Consider the following 25,997-nt stretch of genomic DNA (forward strand, 5'->3'; position numbering starts at 1 on the left):
AAAAAATTAGCTGGGCATAGTGGCGCATGTCTGTAGTCCCAGCTACTTGGGAGGCTGAGGCAGTAGGATCGCTTAAGCCGAGGAGTCTGAGGTTGCTGTGAGCTAGGCTGATGCCATGGCACTCATTCTAGCCTGGGCAACAACAAAGCGAGACTCTGTCTCAAAAAAAAAAAAAAAAAAAGATACTTGAGTTAATGGTCTAAGGCTGCAGTTCCCAACCCCTGGGCCATGGATGGGGTACCAGTTGTTGGCCTGTTAGGAACCAGGCCGCACAGCAAGAGGTGAGTGGTGGGCCAGTGAGGGAATCTTCAATTGTATTTACAGCTGGTCACTATCGCTCACATCACCACCTGAGCTCTGTCTTCTCCCCTTCCCCGCCAAAAATTGTCTTCACACTTCTGTGAAACTGGTCTCTGGTGCCAAAAAGGTTGGAGACCACTGGTCCAAGGTATTCTTGATTCTCTCAAAAAACATACCATAGAAAACATAACATTTTGGATTTATCAAGATACTATAATAAAAGAATCTCAGTTTCTTATTAGCATAACCTTAGGGCAATTCTTAAAGTACTTATTTTAAGCAATTGTATAATTGAGCTTCTAATTTTCATTTTATCAATTTACTTAATTAATATTTATCAAAGAGTTCATGTATACAAATAGCTGTGGTTCCTGCCATCAGGGTGTTTAATGTCTAAGAGAGTGACATCAAGGGATCAAATTTAGACAGACAAATCAGGAAAGCCAAGATCCGGAGGGTGAGTAGGGATTGGTTAGGTAGAACATAAAGGAATTCCATTTTTAGCAATATTGTGGACTATATATCGTAAAATCATATCACTAAAAAATACATTAAAATGTCAAATGAAATATAAGAAACATTCTTCAAATGCATGGATGAGCTTAAATAGAAGAAAGAGAAATCCTGGAACCCGGAACTAACAGAGAAATTTTCATAGACTAATTAGCTTCTGGCTTCATATATTTTGAATGTTTCTTCTCTACAATGCAACTTTCCAGTCCTGGGAACCAACAGACATATTCATATTGCAATATAACCTCTGACCTTTCACGTTTATTTGACAATGGCTGGGTGATATGGCACAGTGGCCAGTAAAGGTAACACTGGAAACCTTTTCTATACCAAGATGGCCAGAGGTAACTTAACTATATATGGAAGTGACTGTGAGCCACATAATATATTGCTCTAAAGGTCCACTAAAATTTACTAGGACTCCCAAAATGTTCACAGCCTTTCCAAAACTACCTAACATGAAAAGAAAGTAAGTCAAAATGGAAAAAATGGAAAAAAGACAAAAGTCAAAACTGATTATAATTAAAATATTTAACTGTTGCAAATTTTTTAAAACACATGAGGAGGTGAACATGCTGAGGTCCTCACAAGGCTTTGGGACATGCCCATGTAAGTGAAGAACCCTGAAACTTAAGCTTCGTTAGCTTCATGGCAAATCCCCCTCTTCTCTCTTTCTGTGTGTGTGCATATGTGTGCATTCTTAGAAGGGGAAAACTTGGCGATGTTTGTAGGCACAGTCTGAAGGGACAGAGGTAGGATCAAAGACATAATAAGAAAGAGAGGATCATAGGTAGAATAAGGGCTTTAAGGAAACAAAAGGGGTTGGAGCAAAAAAAGTATATACAAGTAAAAGGGTTAAGAATGTGGAAGGATATTGGAAAATTATGAATAGCAGAAGTAGAAGAAAAAAGAGCATTCACGTTTGATAGACTCCTCTCAGTCCAGTAGGAGACAAGAATAAAAGGTAACGATGTGTCCAGGCCTAGTATTTAAGGAGAATAGCATGGGCTTCAAACCAGGAAAGAGAAGGGATGCTGAACAGGTATAAGGAAAAGAGTCACATAGCTAAAAAGGTCTAGCTAAATCAGAAAATCATCCAGAATGCTACCAAGAATGAGTGTGGAAAGGAAGACTATTGCAAGATTGCTCCGAAGCTCAGCAGATGATCAAATTAAGAATGGGAGAAGACTATCACCACTGAGGGGGAGGATCAAACAAGGAAGTGCTTTCAGAAGGGTCTGGCAGTGGCAGGGCCGAGCCATGAGAACCACGCCCACGTTTCCAGTCTGAGGTGCTGAGGCAATGAGAAAACAAGCAGTTTCTATCTCAGGATTCCAGTGCCACCTTGGAAAACCACGTAAGGAAGAAGGAGCACTTCATGAATAGCATATTTGGTTACCTTTGACTTAAAGGCCAAACAATTTCTCTGCTCTCTGGATTAATTTATCCCTACCAGTATATTCAGGGTAACCTTCTAAAAGAAAGACAATCAAAAAAAAGGACAATTTACAAAATGCCAGTGGAAAAGAATAACCAAAGTCATAGTGCAGAAAGAAGATCAAACCTAAATCAGAGTGGTCTATGACTTGGGGTGTATTAAAACAAAGGTCATTATTCTTATCTAAACAAATATTAAGCAACCAAAAGCAAAAAGATGGAAAAGTTCTTTGTTCTTCATTTCCTCTGACCATGGAAAGATCACCAAAAATCCAACCTAATGGGACACACTATGCTTCCTTCATCCTAGGCAAGGAATTGAATTGTGTTAGGGGATGAGCACAGGGCATGGTATCAGGGAGGCTGAACTGATAAGTAGGCAGCTTGTCACTGCACAGGAAACATTAGGAAGCTATTTTTCAATCTTTCTGCCCTCGATACACCCTGAAATGACCAATGGGTTATTCTGTTTTCTTCCCCAGGCTTCAATTTACAAGTGGGGATAGATAAAAAAAAAAAAAAGGGGCAGTCATTCTCTGATAATCCCTTAGGACTTAATGCTATACCACCTTACACTGCTCCTCAGTGTTGCATATGTGTTTATGCCCTCTCTCTAGTATGAGAGTATAAGCACCTGGACTTCAAACTTCTCTTGTATTCCCCATGGCAACTGTCATTGTACTAGGTACATATAGCAGAATAGGCTATGCTTAATAAATACTTATTGCCTTGAGAAAACTGTGGTACTAGAATTGATCTTAGAAATCGTTAAGTCAAGACACTGAATTTATAAATGAAGAACCCAAAGTATAGAATGGTCAAGCTGCTTGGCCACACTCACATGACAGATCAGGGAGGACCAGATCCATCACTTGATCTGTCAGGAATTAGGAAGAGACTGAAGTAAGAACAACTGGCGTATTTTCTAAGAGGCATTCTGGGCATATAGAAACGAAGCCACAGAATAAAGCTTCAAGTGTAAGCTAAAACATCTCAAGGATCTATAAGTCTTTTTGGGGGGAGCTTTCCCTCTGCAACACAACTTACTACTCAACAGCTTTCCAATTAATTACTGTTGTGACAAACATGAGCTCCTTGGTGGCTGTACCGAATAGCTTGCAGTAAATCCTAACCATCCTTTGAGAGTCTTGGAATGTAACAGAAGGAAAACTCAGAGAATCAGGCATCTCACTGATATGAGGGAGCAAACAATTCTTCTCAGAAGTAATCAGAGAAAGGAAGAAAAAGTTTTGGTGAAAGGGGAAAAGGTTTCTAGGTCTCAACACTGAAAAAAAGCAGTCTGGAAGCACCACAGTGAGTTCTAAGAACTGCCTGAAGTCCAGTGTGGCTAAAAGTTGGGTGAGAAGGGTGGGAAGGTAGGGACTGGACATGGGGCTGGAGTGGTAGTAGGTACAGTTGGTGAAGGGCCTTTGGCCCTGTGTAGAAGAGTGGAGTGATCCCACTGATGAAGGATCATGCTGTCAGTGATGGGGACAGACTGGAAAGAGGTGAGGCCATGACTACGTAAGTGGCTTCCCTCGGGTTGTCTACAAAGAGCTCCTCATTTCCTTGGTGGCCTCGCTCTTCATGGGCTTTGGAGTCCTCTTCCTGCTGCTCTTGGTTGGCATCTACATGTGAGCTCCAAAGGGGACTGGTTAGTTAGCTTCACTGGGTCCCTACTTTTGAAAATTAATTTTTTTATTATGGCTGGAAGCATGCTAGCTACTGTTCACAATAAAGGCAGATATGTGACCAAAAACACACAAAAAAAGATCTTGAACCACTTTTGCTTTAATTGGTCTCCCTCTCTCCCTTTTTTCTTGATTCCTTGCTTGCTTGCTTTGTTTTCAAATCTGGAAACATCTACTGAGTACCTATTGTAAGTAAGGTACTCCGTTAGATGTCAAGAATTTAAGAAAAATAGGATGTGGGTAGGCCCTGCCCTCAGGGAGTGCATAGTCTAGAAGGGGAGACAAACACATAAATCAGGCACAGAGTGATCACTTTATAAAGAAGGCGTAACTATGGTGCTGTGAAAACCAGAAAGGACTTGGTGCTTACATTTGGTCACATTCACTGTACATACCAACACAGAATTGATTATCTATCTATCGTCTATCAATTTTTCTCTTTTCTTTTTTTTTTTTTTTTTTTTGAGACAGAGTCTCACTCTGTAGCCCGGGCTAGAGTGCTGTGGCATCAGCCTAGCTCACAGCAACCTCAAACTCCTGGGCTCAAGTGATCCTTCTGCCTCAGCCTCCCGAGTAGCTGGGACTATAGGCATGTGCCACCACTTCCGGCTAATTCTTTTTTCTATATAGTTTTAGTTGTTCAGCTAATTTCTTTCTATTTTTAGTAGAGACGGGGTCTGGCTCTTGCTCAGGCTGGTCTTGAAGTCCTGAGCTCAAACAATCTGCCCGCCTAAGCCTCCCAGAGTGCTAGGATTACAGGCGTGAGCCACCGTGCCCGGTCATTTTTTAATTTTTTTTGAGACAAGGTCTTGCTCTATTACCCAGGCCAGAATGAAGTGGCACTATCATAGCTCATGGCAGCCTCGAATTCTTGGGCTTAAGCAATCCTCTCGCTTCAGGCTCCCAAGTAGCTAGGATTATAGGCATGCACCACCATACCTGGCTAATTTTTTCTTATTTCTTGTAGGGACAGGGTCTTGCTATGTCGCCCAGGCTGCTCTCAAACTCCTGTCCTCAAGCAGTTCTACCTGGGCCTCCCAAGGTGCTGAGATTACAGGATCACCCAGCTTGCCCAGCCTATCTATTTTAATGGGAAAACCTTAATGCATAATAAAATGCAAAACAGACCAAGGGATCCAAGAGGCATACACTGGTAGAGAGCCCTACAGGGTGGGCGGGAGACAGAAGAGGTCAGCCAGCGCAGCTGCAGAACCAAACATTGTGCAAGGATCTCACTTCTTATCATTCCTTTAATACAGTTTCTCTGGAGAGAGAAGTGAGAGTGTCAGAAAGGGGATATGCAGAAATTGTTCTGATACCCACAGGGGCACAGATCATTCTCTCTGGAAAAATTTGATAACAATAAAAGACTACCTAAAAGTATCAATTGACAGGAGTAATAATAAACACTAAACAAGGAGATCGAAAACCCATTGCTGAATTAATTCATCAAAGAGGGACATTTCTTTTTTTTTTTTTATTTCGGCATATTATGGGGGTACAAATGTTTAGGTCACATATATTGCCTTTGCCCCACCACCACATTTACTCACCATCAAACTGGTAAAAGAGGAACATTTCTAAAAGAGTGAAAGATGGCAATATTATGAACCATTTGTAGATAACAGACTATAAATGTATTTTTTTTTTGTAGTTGGACAAAGTCGTGGAAAAACATAAAGAATCTCACAGACGAATCCTGGAACAGCTTTTAATGGCAGAAAAATCCCATAGGCAAACTATATTGGAGTTAGAGGAAGAAAAGAGAAAACATAAAGAATACATGGAGAAGAGCGATGAATTCATAAGTTTACTAGAACAGGAATGTGAAAGGTAAGGCTGCTTTGTGTTACACAATGACCCATTCTGCAACCTGTTACTAACCTCTCACTATGGGCTGGGCACTGTACCAGGTGTCAGGGATACAAGAATGAATAGGACACAGCCTCTGTTCTCAAAGATCCCAAGGTCTTTGAGGTGAGCAAAAGGATATGTTTAAAGATGTTACCAATACAATGCAAGAATAACTGGGTGTGATAAGGACTATTGAAACATAAGTGTTGGGCACCTGACCCTGCAAGGGAGTGCCCTGTGAAAGCTGCACAGAGGAGGCAACAGGGGTCTAGTCCATAGGCAAACAAAGATGAAAACTATATTCAAGGCAAGGGGAGAAATAAGCAGAAGAGTAAAGAGGTGAGAAAAGAACGTGGGTACTGAGGGAAATCAAGCTTTCCATGTGGCTGCAGCACAGGGTGTGACTGCAGGATGAGAAAAGGAAAGGCTTGCCATGAGCAGTTGGACTTTATACCATTGCCAAGAGGAGCAAATGAAAAATTGTGAAAGGAGGAATGAGATGATCAGCTATGCTTTCTTAAAGAACCACTAAGGCAATATGGAGAAAAGACTGTAGGAGCTTTAGACTGGGGGCAGGAAACTCAGATGAGAAAGATGAGGGGATGTGTTCCAGTGGCCGTGGGGTCACAGAGGGGAGGTGTAAGCAGGAACAATTTATGATGTAGTCAATATGAGTTACAGACTGGTGAGACTGGAGAGCAGAGCAAGGGAAATAGGAAGTTACTGAGCACTCCTGGTTATTCACCAAAATATGGAATATGGAGATGGGGCACAGCTGCTTGTTGCTGGAGGATTTTGATTGGGAAGGAGGGTTTACAACTGGTGGGTGGATAGGTGATGAGTCCTGTTTTAGACACGTTGAGTATGAGGTACCTTGGTGTATTCCGATATCCAGTGAGAAGAATGATATGTATAAAGACAACCAGCAATGCAGGTCTGGAAAAGGATGGGCTGCTGATGTGGATTTGCAGAGGGTAACAACTGAAGCTATGGGTGTTGGTGTGGTGAGGAGAGAGAATGCTGAGAAGGGAACCCTAGAATACATCAATGCTTGGTGGTTTTCCAGAGAAAAAGGAGTCAAAAAAGGAAGATGAAAAATAATGGTGAAAGGTTAGAAGAACCAAAAGAGAAAGAAGGCAATGAAATGAAATAAGGAAAGATTTTCAAAAAGAGTGAACAGTCAAATAGTACCAAATAATGCAGAATGGAATCAGAAATGTCCTAGGATTTGGCAATGAGGAAGATACTGGGGAACTTAATGAGCTATTTCAAGAAAGCAGGAGGGGAGAAGCCAAATTGCAATGCTTTGAAGAATAAATAAGAAATAATAGTACAGAAGCTCAAAATGTGAACTTGTATTTTGAGAACGTTGGCTGCAAAAAAGGAGACTTTGTTTTGTAAATATTTTATAACCATATGTAGGGTAGGTTATTTTGTTCCACTGTGACCCTCTATTCTGGATCACCTTACGAAGAATGAACGTCCGTGTTAAATTGAAAGGACAATTCACCCTCTCTGCTGATACCGAAAAGATAGAAAATACCCAATGTCAAATTTTTACCTGGTATTTAATCTCACTTTTGTTATTTCCATGTGTACTTTTATGAGTTATAGAGCTAATGATGCTAGATTCTAATAATCACAGAAAAATGTAGAAAAAAATAATTACCTGTGAACTCCCCCTTCCCAAATACTGGTAATCTCAACTGCTTTATTCAACTACTTCTGATTTTTATTTTAAATTTTTTCACTTCATTTTTTAGATCCTGAACACTAAGATGGAACCAATTCATATTTTAGCTAGGTAACCTAACCTAAGTTACCCCTAGGCTAACGGCAAACTTTCATTTCTTTTCAGTGTACTTCATGGTAGACACTTGTTCCGAGTGCCAGAGAATCCATGGCCCTCACATCCAATCTATTTCTTCCAGGAGGATTATTTTTTACTACATGGTGGCAGGGGTGAGGGCTAGGGTGGGGCTTGGGGAGAGGTCTTATTAACTTGCCCCTCATGAACTCTGAAGTATCTACAGGAGCAGATTAAAGGAACACAAAAAAATCTGGCACCAAGGAAAGATTTGACTCAGACATTACAATATAAGATTTGTTATTCAATGAGACAATGTTATATTAAATATTATTTTGAACCCCTGTGGTTTGGCACTGTGGCCTCATTTGGCCTCTATACTTATTTGGCACTAACTTGCTGAACACAGACCCTTTCTTTCATCTTTCATTATTGTGAACATTTACTGACCACGTTGAGAGTGTTGCCTGCCATAGAACAGAGATACAGGCTATCCTTGCCCAGGGGGCTTACCACATTAATGGAGAAGGCAAGGTGACACAGATTTAGGGTGGGAATGTGAAGGGCAGTTGGGGGATGGTTCTAACATGAGATAGTTCTAATATTCACTGTGTATCTCTACTATCTTCTGGAGGAAGGCTGGGGAAGGCGATCCAGAAGCAACACTGTAATGCTGGGAGGCAGATGGGGAAGAATATTTAAACCAAAAGAGTAAAGAGGAACAACATTGAGAAATGGGAACAAAAGATCAGTGGGAATAAAGGCTACGGGCTGGAGAAAAAGAAAATAGTGGGATAAATGGAAAGTGCACACCATGCAAACGATATATTAAGAATAGTATTTCTATATGTATCAAATGAATTTAAGAGGAAGAGTTTAGAGATTCTACTTTTTTAGCTTTACAGGATACTAAGCTTTTTGACTTGAAGAATAATTAAATTGAACATGCCATTATCAAGAAATAGAAAAAAGTGACTAAAGACTATATCTCATTCCGTCTTTAGCCATTCCAGAAGATGTGAGAATATTTACCTATTTCTTTTTGCCTAAGAACAGCTTCCAGATGGATTTTGGTTTTTTTTTTGGTGTGAGAATATTAAGCCTATTCTCAACTCACATGATGCACAGATAATTTTTCCCTTGCTTTGCCTGTAAAATAACACAACTTGGTATTGTCAGCACATTAGCATTCACCCTTCTGCTTCCCTGCCTTCTGCTGAGAGACTACAGGTCTCATGAGGCATAACTGACTTCCACCTGCTTTAAGGTCAAGTGCATTAATCAAAGTAGCATTAAATGAACAGCACCTAACAAAATGAGAAGTGAGGGAAACTCTACTGAATTCAGGCAAATACATTCAGAAGAAGTGCTTACACACAATAGTGAAATATCAGTAATGTGTCTCATTTTTAAACAACATGGCAAAACACACTATTACTGAGTCTTGCAAAATTTAGTGACAGTACTTTCCCTCAAGCATACAGCCACCGCTCACAAAAGACTAACTAATCCTCAGGGGTCAAAAAACAATGTTTACTTCCTTCCTCATACAAAGCGATGTAAACCACTCCCAAATTAGTGACCCTCCATACAATACAGTGAAAGAAAGATATCATAATCCCCATAAACTGGGGGCTGGGTGAGGATGGCTACAAAGGACTATCTGATTGAAACTCTGAAAAAACACTGAAGGTTTAGCACTCATATTTTAAGTGTTGGTTAATATCTACTTGGAAATAAAACAAAAATTAAGAAATACATGATGGAGGTAATTAATGAGACCTTAGTGGATGTAATAATGGATTTCAAATTAAGTCTCAATTTCTGTGTTTTCTTTGGAGCATTCATTTTATGTGGAAAACCCTAAAGGAGACTGATGTCACAGATTGAGTTCAAGCCAAAATGTTTGCCAAATGATGTCGCTGTCGTAATCAGTAAGCAATTGGCTTTCCCACTGAGGGCGGGTGGGGGTAGGGATCAGCTCAGGAAAGCCTGTTCCCAAGCATGTTAATGCAAAGTTTCCTTAGCTATAACCTGTGTGGTTTGGTCTGTCCATATGGCAATATTATATCCACATTTCATGACAACTTTCTGTTCACTGACCAGCTCCAAAGTGTGGATATGTGTCACCGATGACCTGAATCATGTACTTGGCTGAATTACAAGTGGAGTCTATGTGAAAGGTTTTACACAAAAGCAATGCCAGTAATTTTTGGCCTTTCTAGATGGCCTCACAGGAAAGCCAAAACAAAAATCACTTTTAGTCAGTGTAATTTTGCAAAATTTTCCCATAAGTGAAATGCCAATTTTGTCTGTACTTTCAAAAACCTTGCATATTTTTTTTCCTTTTCAGTTTCAATGGAGAAAAGGGCTATGAAACAAAAAAAGAAAAAAAGAAAAAGTTTTTTTTTTTTTTTGAAACCATGCATTCTTTTTAGAATACTAAAACAAACCATGTATACTAACCATATATATTACCGAATTTTTTGGCCTTGAAATAACCACTAAAGCAGGAAACAGATATTGCTATGGCAACTCTCTGTATAAAAATGTGGCTTCAACCATGGATTTTTTTAAAGCCTTAAATTACTTTTCATAATATCTTAGCCAAGTAGGTTAGCACTGATATTCCAATTTTATAAATCAGGAGGTCAAATAGTAGCTTCTCAAAAGCCACATAGTGGGAAAGGAGTCACAAGTAGAATTAATTTCTTGTTCCCATCCTGTCCAGGTTTGACCAGATAAGAACAGTGGTGCAGGGGACATAGGAACCTCTGGGGGAACGTCACCAAGGGTCTAACTTCAAGAGTTGTTGCCTTGACCACACCCTGAGCAAGTTCTTCCTTTTAGGTATTTTAGAGAAGAACAAAACACTTCCACCTCAATCTTTGGCTGAAACAACTTTATAAACAAAGATTTCTGTCATGGATCCTTCTCTACTATGACAGGCCTATTTTCCAGACTGGCTTCAGATAAGGTGACTAAAACACTGCTTCAGCCATATTTGATCCTACTGTTAACTAAGTAGACTACTTTCAAAGATTTCTCTCAAAAACATCAAATCTTCTTTCTAGAGGCTTTGGATATTCCTTTGAAATACATAAATGAATGAGTATATTAATTTATCTACTGTTTTAGTTTAACTAATTTGCCAGGTAGTGCTGCTTGCCATTCATTAATTAAAAAAAAAAGACAACCAATTAATTAAATGTCTGCTGTAAGTCAGGTCCTGTGCTAGATAACTGAGTGAAAGAGGTAGATGTGGGCTTCATCTACATAAAACCCTGCCTAATTTGTTCATTGTTGAAACAGGGATACCACGGCAGACTTTAAGACTTGCTACTGATTCTTCCAAGGCATTATGAGATCATGATGGGTAGAAAAAGGCAACACTATGGTAAAATAATAACATGTAATGCTCATAAAGACAGAATATTCAGGAGAAATCAATAAGAATGTTAAACTAGAGCACTTGACTAGAGAATTCACTATCATGCCATTAGGATTTTCAGTTTCTTGGGCCTTAAATCTCAACTTTTAAGAATATGTGACAAAGCAATACACAGTGGGTATAATGCTTTAAAAAATAAATAAATCAAGTATATTTTTTAAAAAATAATATGTGGAAAGCCAGCGGTTTTAAATTTCATGCACACTAAACTATTGCTGTAGAATACATTGTACTCAAATGCAATCATTTCCTTTCAGCTTTCTGGCAAGGAGTTATTTGTATTACATATTCTTGAGACTATGTCTTGCAAGTAGGGAAATGGATGCCAGATCTCTATTTAACCTTTGTCATGGATATCCAGTTGTTTGCCAGAACAAAATGGAGACCCACCACAAACACATATTTTGGTATTATAATTCTATACAGAATTACAATGTGATCAGCCTTGTGCTCATACATCGCAGACCTAACACAGGATCTGGGCAGGGACGCAGAGAGATTAATTACCTCACGTGGGTACCAAAAAAACCATTTAGGACTGTACACCATAACTTAACAGTCAGCAGATGTCACAAAACCATACCATTATAACTGCACAATTCAGTGGTTTCTATACAACACCATTTAATTACAGAGGTCAAAATTTATACAGTGATGATATTATTTGATTGCTTTTTCCTTCCCGGAAAGCAGAGTTATATTTTACAAATAATTTTGGGTGTGCATTTGGATGTGTAAGATTAGTGAATTTACTATTTACAAAAGAATACTATAAATGTTGAAAAGCAGTCTAAAAGAAAACATAACAAGTCCAGTGAGGGATGAATCAGGAGCTTAGATATAGAGGGACTCCGGTCTGCAGATTAGATTTGCAGCTAGTGTATAACTTTGGGCAAATTCCGCTTCCAAAATCTTTGGTTTTCTTGTATATAAAACAAATGCAGACTATATGATTTTTATATCTCCTTCAGATCTAAAAATATATGATTATGTGATTGTTATGAATAAGTACCTTTTACTTCAAGCCTACAATAAGCCACATTATCGAAAGAGGTCAACTGGAATGAGTACCTCTACCACCAACTTCAAAGCCAAATCTGTATTTCCATTCTTAAAGGACATCTAGGTTTTGGTATGCCCTACTGCTCCTCAACAGTCACATATTCAAAACTGAGCCTAATATCATCTTCGTAGGTCGACTCACAACCTTTCTATTCCTATTCATACTACTACCACGAATCAATCTATCAGACAACTATAAAAAATTACAGAAACCTCAGAATCCCAGAATTTAAGCTAGAAAAGACCTACCAATCTAGACCAACCCTCTGATATTTGAATTGAGAAAAATGAAGTCCACCAGTTCTAGCTAAGAAATCCCCAAATCTTGCTGCAGAGCCAGACCAGAAGCTAGCTTTCCCGATAATATATTTGATGCCATTCTCCCTAGAATCATTACTAGGTACAAAAACCTTGTGCTTGGTGTTATGGGAGGTCTAGAAGAAATTTTAGATATAATTATAATACAGTTGATAAGACACTCATAAAATAATGTGTAGATAATTAAGGAAGAACTCAGGTGTTCATTCTGTGGTACAGATACCACTTTTGCAATACTATGGAAGGTCAGGCAAAAAGGAGATTAAGGACTATAATTATCCAACAGCCGACACAGCCCTAGTGAAAATACAGGACATACAGTAAATACTCTATAAATATATCTACTAACTGCCTCATAGCTACTAGCTTAACAGCCCTGTAAAACAGGAAGCCAAAGACTGAATGTGGAAAGGCAACCTCAAACTTCTGTTCCATCTGGACTATAAAGAGGAAGAAGAGTCATTAAATCATATCAAAATGGAAATTTTTGCCTCATAAATGGAAATTGAGGTAGAATATTAGAATTAACTGTATCCTGAATTTGTAACTCACAGGTAAACTTTCCTGGCAAGTATATTAATTCCTCATATGAGAAGATGAGGCTAAATACCTTTGGCCAGCCAGGAGGATGATGACTGGCACAAGTGATGAATAAATAGCACTACACAGAAAGGCCTCATGGAAGGGCATAGGGTATCAGAGTTAGAAGTATAGATTTGAGTTGGAACAACAAGGGTTTGCAGCATGGTCCTGTCTTCTCATCTGATCCCACTAGCTATTTGACTTTGAGCAAAGCACTTAATCTCTTTAAATCTCAGCTTTACCCTCTGTTAAAAAAAAAAAAGGCATGAATCTCATAGGTTCTTGTGATTACTAAATTATATAATACATAGAAAGTGCTAAGTATGGTATCTGACACAGAGGATGCACTCAGAAAGCATGAGCACTGTATTAATCAGAACTATCCAGAGATACAAAACACTTTATTTATATATACACACACACACATATACATATACATACACACATAAATGAAAACATTTATTATAAGTTATTGGCTCACATGATTATGGCGGCTGAGCAGTCCTGTGATCTGCTGTCTACAAACTGGACACTCAAGAAAGCCAGTGGTGTGGTTCAAAGGCCCGAGAGCTGGAGAGTAGATGGTAAAGATTTCAGTTCCAATATAAAGGCCTGAAAATAAGGAGTGCCATGGGCAGAAGATTGATGTCCTAGTTCAATCATGTAGGCACGGTTAATTCAACCTTCCTCCATATTTTTGTTCCATTCTGGCCTTCAACAGATTGGATGATGCCCACCTCCACTAGGGAGGGCCATCTGCTTTACTCAGTCTATCAGTTCAAATGCTAACCTCCTCTAGAAACACCCTCATAGATACACCCAGAAACAATGTTTAACTAACTATCTGGGCATCCTGTGGCCCAGTCAAGTTGACATATAAAATTGACCATTACAAGCATCTTTCTTCAAATTTGTCTTTCTTCAAGGTAGTTTATGTGCTCCGTGTGATACCACTAGAGATTTTTTGACTTGCCAAGAAAGCATTTAATTAAACCCTAAGGACGTGATAATCAATAAAAGCTTTCAAGGGGCATATAGTTCAGTATGGGGGAGACAGACACAAAAACAAATAAGTGCAATGTGAAGCTGTAGGTCAATGACAACAAAGGATACAGACGAAGCACAAATGAGGAATCATTCTCAAAGCATGCTTATACTCTATTTCCTTTAGTTTAAGAGTATTACTGAATGTTGTAATGACCTAACAGTGAGCTGGGCATAATAGTTCTCAATGATCTTTTTTCTCTTTTCTTAAACCATCAAGACTTATTTCCTCTTTTTTGGAAATCATTCTACCTAGATAAGCAGAAATGTTAGTGCAGTGGTATGAAGAACACAGCCTACCATATAGGCAAAATCAATCACTCAACCAGAGTGATGGTTCTAAAGTACACCAAAATACTCTAATGTTTCTCTGGCCTGCCACTGTTACAAGATCCTCACACCAATTGCATCTTCGTGACTAAAGTTATTGTGAACAATCAAATATTTCCACTTTAGGTAAGTGGGCTTACTTTTGATTTGTTTTTTTATACACTTCCTTTCACAGGGCCAAGAACATGGGAGAAGTATAATAAGTATTTTTTGAATGACTTAATGAAATGCAGTAAAAGTTGCTATATTTTAATCTACCATTTTCCATTAATCTCTCATCATATATTTGCTTCTGGAATAGTTTCCATTGGTTAGCATGGTCATGGGAGAACGGGATATAAGACAAGTCAATTTTGATGGGAAAGCAGAATGAGCTTGAAAGACTTGAGACTGTTCCAAAGAAGGCAGAAGAGAAGGCTAGTCGTTTATCATGGCACTGGAAGAAAGAATGATTCTAAAAGGGGAATTTAAAGGTAAATACATCAGAAACATTAACTACCAAATAACTAAAAACAACTCTCTCAATTCCACACTATGCACAATTTTTACATCCTATATTTTTTTACTAAGAGAAATATCATGAACATTTTCCTAAATCATCAACTATTCCTCTACACCTGAGGTCCCCAACCCATGGCTGCAGACTGGTATCAGTCCAGGGGTTGTTAGGAACCAGGATGCACGGCATGAGGTGAGCAGTGGGCTAGTGAGTGAAGCTTCATCTGTATTTACAGCTGCTCCCCAATGCTCACATCACCACCACCTGAGCTCTGCCTCCTGTCAGATCAGCAGCGGCATTAGATTCTCATAGGAGTGCGAACCCTACCATAAACTGTACTTTGGAGGGATCTAGATTGCATGTTCCTTATGAGAATCTAATGCCTGATGATCTGGGGTGGAGCTGAGGCGGTGATGCTAAGTGCTTGGGAGCAGCTACATATGCAGATTATCATTAGCAGAGAGGTTTGACTGCACAGAGATCACAATAAATCAATTGCTTGCAGACTCATATCAAAACTCCCTTGGTGAGTGGCAAGTGACAATTATGCTGTATCTGGTGGCAGGCTTATAGTATATATTATAATTATTAATAAAGTGCACAATAAATGTAATATGCTTGAATCATCCCAAAACCATCCCCCGACCCCCAAGTCCATGGAAAAATTGTCTTCCATGAAACTAGTCCCTGGTGACAAAAAGGTTGGGCACCACTGTTCTACACCATAATTTTATTTTTTCGTTTCAATAGATTTAGGGGTATAAGTGGGTTTTGGTTACATGGATGAATTGCATAGTAGTGATGTCTGGGCTTTTAGTGTACCTGTCACCCAAATAGTGTACATTGTACCCAATAGGTAATTTTTCTTCCCTCACTCGCCTGCCACCCTCCCACCTTCTGAGTCTCCAATGTCCATTATACAACTCTGTATGCCCACATGTACCTGTAGCTTAGCTCCCATTTGTAAGTGAGAACATGTAGTATTTGGTTTTTCCATTCCTGAGTTACTTCACTTAGGATAATGGCCTCTAATTCCATCCAAGTTGTTGCAAAAGACACTATTTCATTCTTTTATATGGCTGACTGGTATTCCATGGTGTATATATACCACATTTTCTTTATCCATTCATCAGTTGATGGGCACTTAGGTTGATTCCATATCTTTGCAATTGTGAATTGTGCTGCAATAAACATACAATTGGGGGAATCTTCTTGATGATGACTTTTTTTCCTTTGGGTAGGTACCCAATAGTGGGATTGCTGGATCAAATGGTAGATCTACTTTCAGTTCTTTGAGAAATTTCCATACTGTTTTCCATAGAGGTTGTACTAATTTACATTCCTACCAATAATCTAAACCATAATTTTTAAGTCAATGACTACTACTGTGTCATACAGATGTATCACAATTTATTTAACAAATTCCTTATTGTGGGCATCTAGACACCTCCCAATTTTTCACTGTTATAAAGAACACTATCACAAATAGCCTCATATGCCAATTAATTACTATGCCTTCCTGATTTTTGCCTTAGAATTCTTAGATGTAGAATTGCTGCATCAAAAGTTATGAACCTATTTAAAGATTTTGAAACTTATAGCTAAACTGCTCTCTGTGAAAGATATTTTTACCATTACTCACATTGAAGGAGAGTACCCGTTTATTACTATATAACTTTACCTGGGACTATTTTTGAATCTGACCTCATTTTAAATATGACATGATGTTATAAAGAGTGTAGCATGAATGTTAGTAACATGAATCAGACTTTCCCACTGACTTGGGATTTGATTTTAGAGATGTGTTACTTCTGGGGAAAAAAAAATCTAACATATCATCAAAAACACACTTAAAGATTGTAACACTTTCTTAAAAGAGTATTTTGACCATGTCAATATAAATTTCAGTATATTTCCTTTTCCCCATCTAATTCAGGTTTTCATAGCCTAGCATCACTGGTTTTTCAAAACATAACTTTTGTAGCTCCTTCTCTGAAAGGTCTGACACCTCCTCCTTCCACATAGCCTACATCAATTCTGAGAGTCCAAATCCAGAATCCTGGCTCACCTTTCTCACCACAAGACATATCTGGCGATAGTTCACAACACTTAGTATGGGCTTACATGGCCCTGACAAGTCTGATTTGTTTAAAATTGTGTAATCTAAGGAACTTTGCCAAATTCCCCCTCTTAGTTTGCAGTGTGCGAGAATTCCATATCAATTTCTACTCATCATCTCTCACTTCCTTACATTTCCTCTCTATTTATCATGTACATACACTTGTCCTGGTATTTTCCCATTTATTTCCATTAATTTCTCAATAATGGCCTGAAATATCTGAGATGCCTGGCAGGTAACTGTTTCAGAAGATGTTTCAGAAGAAACATATTAGTAAGATTTATGAGGCCAAATATGTTTTTTCTGTGTTTTTTTCTTTTTCTTTTTTTGTGACAGAGTCTTGTTATGTTGCCCAGGCTAGCCTCAAACTCCTGGCCTCAAGTGATTCTCCCTCCTTGGTAGCTGGGACTATAGGCATAAGCCACCATGCCTAGCTTCTTTTCTTAAAAATAAGCAATTTCTAATTCACAGTTTTACCACTTTATATCTTATATTTTTTATAGTGATAAATATGATATTCAAGGCATTTCATGCCATACAAACATGAGAATATATTCAAGTAAAGGAAAAAATGTGGACAAAGAGAATCATATGTAAAAAAGAAGGCTTCAGGGCATATAGGTGTCAGGGTCCTGCAAATAGCCTTCCTCTTACTTCCTACTCCCCAAAGGTAACCCACCGCGAATGGTTTCTTGTATATTTTTCTAAAAAATTAACGTTAGCATATATCAGCAATTCATGACATACAATACTTTTCCTATTCTTTTTTTAAGTGGTTGCATATTATTCCATTTTATAGATGCAAATCATTTATCCAGGCCCTCTAATTAGTTTTATTTTATTTATTTTTAAATTTTTTTTTTTTGAGACAGAGTCTCACTCTATTGCACAGGCTCGAGTGCTGTGGCGTCAGCCTAGCTCACAGCAACCTCAAACTCCTGGGCTCAAGTGATCCTCCTACTTAGCCTCCCGAGTAGCTGGGACTACAGGTGTGTGCCACAACGCTTGGCTAATTTTTTCTATTTTTAGTAGAGATGGGGTCTTGCTCTTGCTCAGGCTGATCTCGAATTCCTGACCTCAAGTGTTCCTCCCACCTTGACCTCCCAGAGTGATAGGATTACTGGCGTGAGCCACCATATCCAGCCTCCTTATTAATTTTAGATTTTACCCTTTTTTTCTATTAAACATTGTTCAGTGAGTTGACTCTTAATGGCTTCAAATTCCTCTCAATTTCAACTTTCCATTAGAAGCAGGTTAATCATTGGTAATAGAGAGATACCACTTTACCTACACTAGGATAACTTTAATAAAAAAGACAGATAATAATAAGTGTTGACATGCATGTGGAGAAACTGGAACTCTCATACACTGCTGGGAAATGGCGCACTGGAAAACAGTCTGGCAGTTCCTTAAACAGTTAAATGTAGAGTTACTTCCTTAGTTCAGGCTGCTATAACAAAATACCATAGTGGCTTGTAAACAAGAAATTTATTTTCCATAGTTCTGGAAGCTAGAAGTATGAGATCAGGGTGCTAGCATGGTTGGTTTCTGGTGAGGGCCCTCTTCCCAGTTGCAGACTGCTGTCTTTCTCCTTTCTCCGTGTATTCTCACATGGCACAAGGTGGGAGAGAATGTTCTTTTTTTTTCCTTTTAAGAAACAAGGTCTTGCTCTGTTGTCCAGGCTAGAGTGCAGTGGTATGATCATAGCTCACGGTGACCTCCTGCCTTGGCCTCCCAAGTAGCTAGAACTACATGTGCATGCCCCCACACCTGCCTATATATTTTTTTTAATTTTTTGTAGAGACAGGGGTCTCACTATCTTGCCGAGGCTGGTCTCAAACTCCTGGCCTCAAGTGATCCTCCTGCCTTGACCTCCCAAAATTCCTGGCCAAAAGAAAGTTCTTATATGGGCACTAATTCCATTCATGGATTACTCTACCTTCACAACCTAATTATCTCCCAAAGGCTCTACTTCCTAATACCATCACATTAGGGGTTATCATTTCACCATTAGAATTTTGAGGAACATAAATATTCAGTCCACTGCAGTTACTGTAAGACTCAACAATTCCACTCCTAGGTATATACCTGAGAAAAATGAAAACGTGTCGATACACAACCTTATACACAAATGTTCATAGGAGCATTATTCATAATAGTCAAGAAATGAAAACAAACCAAATGTCCATCAACTGATGCATGAATAAACAAAATTGTGGTACATCCAAGTGATGGAATGCTACTCATCAATTAAAAAGAAACCCTGTGTACATTAAGCAGTCACCGTAATCCACTTGACACTATTAATTTCCTTTCTGTCTCTATGGATTTGCCTATTTAAGTTCATCCATGTCGCAACATGTATCAGCACTTCATTCCTTTTTGTAGCTGAATAAAACTGAAAGGGTCCTTATGGACAAAACCTGATTGATTTAAGTGATCAGTATGATAGATATGAAACTATAATAATAATGTACATTTCTCAGGAGATACAGGTTTGCTGTTTTCTTAAAACTTTACAAATAAGAACTTTTAATGTCATCAGGAACCAAAGGATAGGGACTTGGGAATAGGTAAATGGGGATATCCCAAAAGGAAGTAACCAAAGGCAAATGATTATTTGCTGGGGAAAAAAGGAGAAAAAACATTTTGGTGATTTATTATCCATTCATTCATTCCACATTCATGTAACTTAACACTATGTATGGAAGTAGGGACTAGGGAAAAAATAATGAAGACATGGACTTGTCTTTGAGGCCCAGGTAGCAGCATGAGGTAATTAATTGTGAGCTGTAACAGAGACATGTGCAAGAGTGCTTGAGGATGTGACTGAAGGTGGGTTAGTCCTGCATGAGGGAAAGGTGAGGGTTTCTCAACAGGCAGCAATTAGCTTGAAGGCTGAGTAGACTGAGCAGGCAGAGAAATGCACCCACAGGTACAAAGGAATGAAAGAGACAAGTTTGTGGAATTAAGTCTCTGTTGAGGATATATGTGTGTGCCATGACCTTGGATTTCTCCTTTATACTGTGCCAATACGACATTTGTCAAGCAGAAAAATATTAGCCAGCCACTGGTAATTTGTCAGAGAACACACAGTTTATACATGGCATTGTGTTAGGTGTATCTAGAGTCAAATCTGGAAACAACAATAATAACAACAATAATGACAACAACAACCAGAAAACTATTTTAAGCAAAACACCAAAGGTGGCAAGGTTCTTTAGAAATGAATTCCACATTACCCATTACTGTACAACTTCCTGGTAAAGACTTACTTTACAGCAAAATGGGATTGGAGAAATATATTTCCATTTGGCTGAAACAAATGGAAAAATCTCATTTCATCCTAAGTCCCAGAAAGGGAGGTAGGGATGTGTAATATGTTACCTAATCCCTATTGCCTGGCCTAAAATTGGCCAATTATAGCAACATGTGAACAAATGGCAATGAGATATAACCAACTGGAAAAAAGAAAGGAACAGGAATGTGTATTTATCTTAACTGTACCCTGAGCTCTGCCAAGAAGATGTTCCAATCTCCATCTCTCCATCCTTGAAAAAACTACTCAGCTAATCTTACATAGAGACCATCACTGTCTTTGGCCATCCTTTGAGTTTGGCCCCAAGTTTATCGGACAACATTGAGAAAAAAATAACACAAATTTCATGTTGATGTTTCCATCTGCAAAATGGGCATAAACATTCTTGCTATCTTCTTCCTTGCACGAGGGCTAACTGAGAAGAATATAGGTAACTATTTGGGCAACGAATCTGAGACCTATAGATCAAAATTAAAATATAAACCCAGTAAAATATTTATTTACATATGGAGATAATATTTAGAGTTACAGGCTATTACTTTATCAATCTAACTACTAATACTCCCCAGATTACCTTTAAAAATGATTTCCTTAAGAGTACTGGATATAATAGCATACATCTGCCACCTTACCCACAGCACCTGACAACTGTGAAGACATGTTTGTTTACTTTAAAAGCTCCTAGTGATAGGAAGATTTATTAGAGAAATGAAACATTTCACCTCTAAAAGCTCACAAAAACCCTGTTTTTGTTGCATTAGTCTTGCCAGGAGAATTCTGAATGTGTTTGCATTCTATCAGTCGACAGTGTGAGTCAGTCTGTCCCAAACCGGTTTTCTAACCAGAAAATTGAGAAGTTTGATGACACATTTAGGTAAACATACTCACTGGATGAAGTTATTTAAATTTTTATAGCCTTTTAATCCTCTCTAAGCCTTTGAAATCCATACAGGTTTTTAGACAAGATTTAACTTCTTATGAGTCAAAGAGTAGAAATTATATATATAAACCAACTTTATTAAGGATTTCATGAGTTCTGGATAACTAATATCTAATATTGTACTTGAAAGAGCAAAGAGGGTGAGCTGACCCCAAACTGAAGCCTTTAAATGTTAACTAATCAGCCTTACTCTTAATTAAAATTTCAGCTCTAAATGTGCTTCTTACCCCAAGAACTGAATTTCTCAGAGATTCTGGTTGGATGACGGCAGCTCTTGTTGACAATGATAAATGAACTCTGAATGTGAAGGGTTCACTCCAGTGAAAGAACAGGAAAGGAGTTGTAGGCCACAACTCTCATCACTTACTCTGCAGGCAATCTGAGAATTCAATAGGCAGTTGAATGCAAATGGAATAAAAATGTGGTAAAATATACACTGAATTTATCTAAATTAACTACAACTGATAGCAACTGAGGTTACTATGAGTTAACTAAAATTTGCAGTGTGATGGACTTTTTAATCTATACAGATGAAAGGCATGACACATGGATCCAAAGATTATAAATTCCTCTTGACACCCCATTAGCAGCTATATTATTACTTCTTTATGCAAAAAAAGACTTTTCAGGTGAATCCACTCGTTCTCTTGCCCTGAAGAGTTTCTCCTTCAACTAAAAGAAATCTGGCCCCTGCCATGAATGAGCATTTCTGTCCAAAATTTGACTTTTCACTATTCACTGTTACTCTTGGGAGTAAATTCATAACAAATAACTAAGGTACAAGAGAGTGGCTCTAAAACTTGTTGATATGGTGACTCTCTGCACCCTCCAGTCCTTTTGTCCTGCCCCAAGGGTTCCACCTCACTCCCCCATGGATATATAAAACATACATATGCTTGTGTGCATGAATGTGCACACACACATCAAAACTCAATTTATTTTGTAGGTAGCACCACCAAACCCTATCTCAGAGCATCTGTGTTCCATCCTTTATTTGGTGTTGGATCAACAGAGAATTAATTCTATGAGGAGAGATCAGAACTTGAAATAGGTGGCTTTTTCCCTTTCTTTCACCATAGTTTCAACTTCTAGCCCCCAAACTATGACACTTGAACCATCTACTTGTTTGAAAAATGCTGCATTAGAAGATTTGATACCTAAATTTTCCAGGTAAGACTTTCTTTGTAATAGTCCACACACACACACATGTACAGTAATAGTTCTCCAATAATTTTTTTTAAATTATAGAGTAGATAATAGGCAAATTATTCATGACAAGTAACTGGGGTCAGAATAATCTCACACAGAACTTTAATTAAACCCCAAAGCTAATTAAGATTCCCATTAAGAGAAAGACCACACACATTTATACACACAGAGGACATGAATGCTTTTTTGTAGAGATGGCAGATTCTGTTTTGTATATTCCATATAAAAATAATATGAAGAAAAGTCTCTTATGAAGAACTTGATAATTAGTGATAACAATAATAGCAATAGTTATATTTTACTAAATGTTTACTGTCAAACACTGTGCTAAGCATCTGAGATGGATTATCTCGTTTAATCCTCATAACAATCTTTTAAAGTCGGTACTATAATTGTCTACACAGTATTTGGATAATCAATGAAGAAGCTCAAAGGCATTAAGTAACTTTCCCAAAGTCACGCTGATGGTAACTGTAGAGGAGAATTAGGACTCAGGGACTCCCAAATCTGTGCTCTTAACCCTTCTCTGCCAGTGGTTCCTGAACCTAAGTAAGTGGTCATCATAGTTGCCAGGGGAGATATTTCAAAGTACAGAATTCTGGGCTCAACCCAAACACACTGAATCAGAATCTTCAACTGTGGCATTTGGAGATAGCAACACAATGGCATCCAAAATATGGTTCAAATGTTCTTTTAAGATGCCAAGAGAACACGAGTGAAGCCAGTTGTCACATAGTTGTCTGAGTCAAATCATCTGCCTTGAATAGAAAATAGCATCCCTTTTTCCACATAAACCTCTTCTCATTGTATAGCAGTCAGAAAGGTCTTGTTTGCTGAAAGATCAAATGAGGTCATGGTCATACCATGTCAGCAATTAGTACCAAGATACCTAGCTACATGGGCTGTGTTATGGAAGATGAAAGTGATACAGCACAGCAAACCTGCTGATTCAGAATTGCTGAGTCAGAACTTCACTGGTAGGGAATCAATGTAGACAGTTTAAAAATTATCCACTACATTCATCATATGATCAGATTAATGTTTGTTAATATTCAATACATAGTTTTAATTTCTGAAAAATCTACTTACCTTCTAGTTCATTTATTCATTCATTTCAAAATACTCAACTGAATTCTTTCCATGTACAAGGCATTAGACCACACACATAACCCCTGCCCTCAGGAGCCAAAAAGCATTCAGGTGGTAGAAAAAGAGGTAATCACTGATTAGGGGGTTAGGAATGGATTCATGGAAAAGATAGGATTTAAGCTGCAACTTGAAAGATAGGCATAGATCACACAGAAAGCATTATAGGCAGACTTAAAAGCATAAGGAAAGGCGATTAGGACAAAAAGGGCAAGCAAATTCAGGAAAGAGTGAGGAGCATGTTTTGGCTTAAGTACACATAATGTGGAAAAAAAGGAGAAGCTATGGTTGCAATGTTAGGTTCAAAGAATAAAGGGCTGTGGATGTCAAATTAAAGAGGTAATAAGTAGCTAACATGTATTTTAGCAGCATGATGGTAATATGACAAAGTAACACAAGCACAAGAAGTCAGAAGGGTGGCTTCCACTACAAAACTAACTATGCCTATGTATTTGTTATGGTAAAGTCTAAATGACTGTAACAGAGTCCCCAGAGTATGTTTATGTAGGTTTATATATAGTCTAATTATTTAAATAAGTTTTAAATTATCAAAACCTTAAATAATCTTAAATATTATTTAAATAAACTTAAAGGAGCTCTGCTCCATGAGATCATTCAGAGTTGTCTTCATCTACATGATCAGTGTTAAAACTCTATCATATCTGTTATAGTTCATGGGGGCTAGAGGGGAGGAAGGACAAAATATGTAAAAAATATCTTGCTTTCACGTTAGAGATGATCATCTCGTCTACTCACATTTCATCGATCCTATCCAACTCACATAGCCATTCTCAGTACAGGAATAGCTAGAAATGTCTGGTTGAGCAGCCATATACTCAGAAGGAGAGGGACAATTGATGTTTTGAGGACAACCAAGTTTGCCACAATCTTAGTGCAAATCACTTAACCTTTCTATGTCTCAGTTTTATCTTCATGACCTTGAAGAAGGTGAAGATTTCTTGAAAAGAACACAAAAATCACCAATCATAAAAGATTGAAAAATCCAAATTTTATTAAAATTAATAAGTTCTCTTAATCAAAATACAACAATAGGCTGAAAAGGAAAGCTACAGATCTGGAGATGATATATGCATATGTATAAACTAACAAAAGACTCATATCCAGAAAACATAAAGCACTCTAACAAAGCAATAATAATAAAAAATAAGACTGACAGCCCAACATAAAAAAAGCAGACTTTAAGAGGTACTTCATGAAAGAGGAGATCCAAATAAGCATTTGAAAAGGGGTTTGACATTACTAATCATGAGGGAAATGCAAACTAGAATTACCAAGTGTTGATGAGGAAGTAGAGCAACTAGAACTTGCATATATTTTTGATGGCAATGTAAATTCCATTTATATGAAGTTGCATTTCCATTAATATGAGTCTATTTATATAAAGTCCAAAACAGATAAAATTAATCTATAGTAATAGAGGGTCAAAATGGTGGTTACCTCTCAGTAAGAAAGTGGGTATCAACTGGAAGGTGGCACCAAGGGGGTCTGCTGCAGAGTTGGAAATATTCTATATCTTGATCTGGGTAGAGGTTACATAGGGTGTGTGTGTGTGTGTGTATGTAAAAATGAATCAATTTGTACAATTAATATTTGTGCACATTACTGAATATAAATTTATACCTCCATATGAGAGAAAAATGGACAGATAATGATTACGTTATAAGCCATAAAATGGAGTATGTTATGTATTCTGAAGATGCAAGACACATAAAATGACTGGACTTAGCAAGTGTTGTAAGCCATAGTAACAAGCAGACTGGTCCTAACAACAGCAAATGGAATACTGGGAGAGGACAGACGAGTTTGGCTTTAGAATGTTGTGCTTTAGGAATTGGTGAGACATCTAGGAGTTAAGTACACATGTGGGACGAGATAGAACTCAGGCAGGCAAAGCTAAATATAAGGATTTCAGAGTTTTGGCATAGAGAGGAAGTTGAAACCGTGGTAGATAATAGTAACAAGGGAATGGTGTAGAAAGTAAAGGGCTGGGCCATCCTAGCAAATGTATACATTGAGAGGGTAAGAAGAGGCAACAAGGAATCAATGAAGGTAGAAAAGCAGTAGATAATGATATAGAAAGAGAACCTGGAGAGCCCAGTGTCTTGGAAACCAAAGGGAGAATTTCAAGGAGTGGGCAGGCAGTCAACTAGGTTAACTGCCATAGAGAAGTAGCAGAGGATAAAGGCAGAGTCAAGCTTGTTGGACCTGACTATGAAGTCACCAGTCACCTCGGAGAAAAAATTTCATCAGAATGGCAGGTGCCGAAACAAGACTTCAAGGACCCAAAGAGGGTGGTGAGGATGTAGATGTAGAGAGTGTGGTAATACTCTTACAAGAGGTTGCCAGGGACTTGAA

The 25,997-nt window shown here is 38.2% G+C and overlaps 2 protein-coding genes across 3 annotated transcripts in view; one reads left to right on the top strand and one right to left on the bottom strand.

The window, feature by feature from the left end:
* The window catches only part of LOC123630610 (filamin A-interacting protein 1-like), a 180,322-nt gene extending 174,544 nt beyond the window's left edge, over window positions 1-5,778 (top strand). Inside the window, exon 4 of the mRNA XM_045540410.1 lies at window positions 5,596-5,778. Coding sequence (XP_045396366.1) covers window positions 5,596-5,778 — 183 coding nt within the window. The remainder of the gene's footprint in view (window positions 1-5,595) is intronic.
* The window catches only part of CMSS1 (cms1 ribosomal small subunit homolog), a 344,697-nt gene that overhangs the window by 233,604 nt on the left and 85,096 nt on the right, over window positions 1-25,997 (bottom strand). The gene's annotated exons all lie outside the window — the stretch shown is intronic.

The sequence above is a fragment of the Lemur catta genome, chromosome 1 (genome assembly GCF_020740605.2).
Source record: "Lemur catta isolate mLemCat1 chromosome 1, mLemCat1.pri, whole genome shotgun sequence".
In the NCBI taxonomy this organism is placed as follows: Eukaryota; Metazoa; Chordata; class Mammalia; order Primates; family Lemuridae; genus Lemur; species Lemur catta.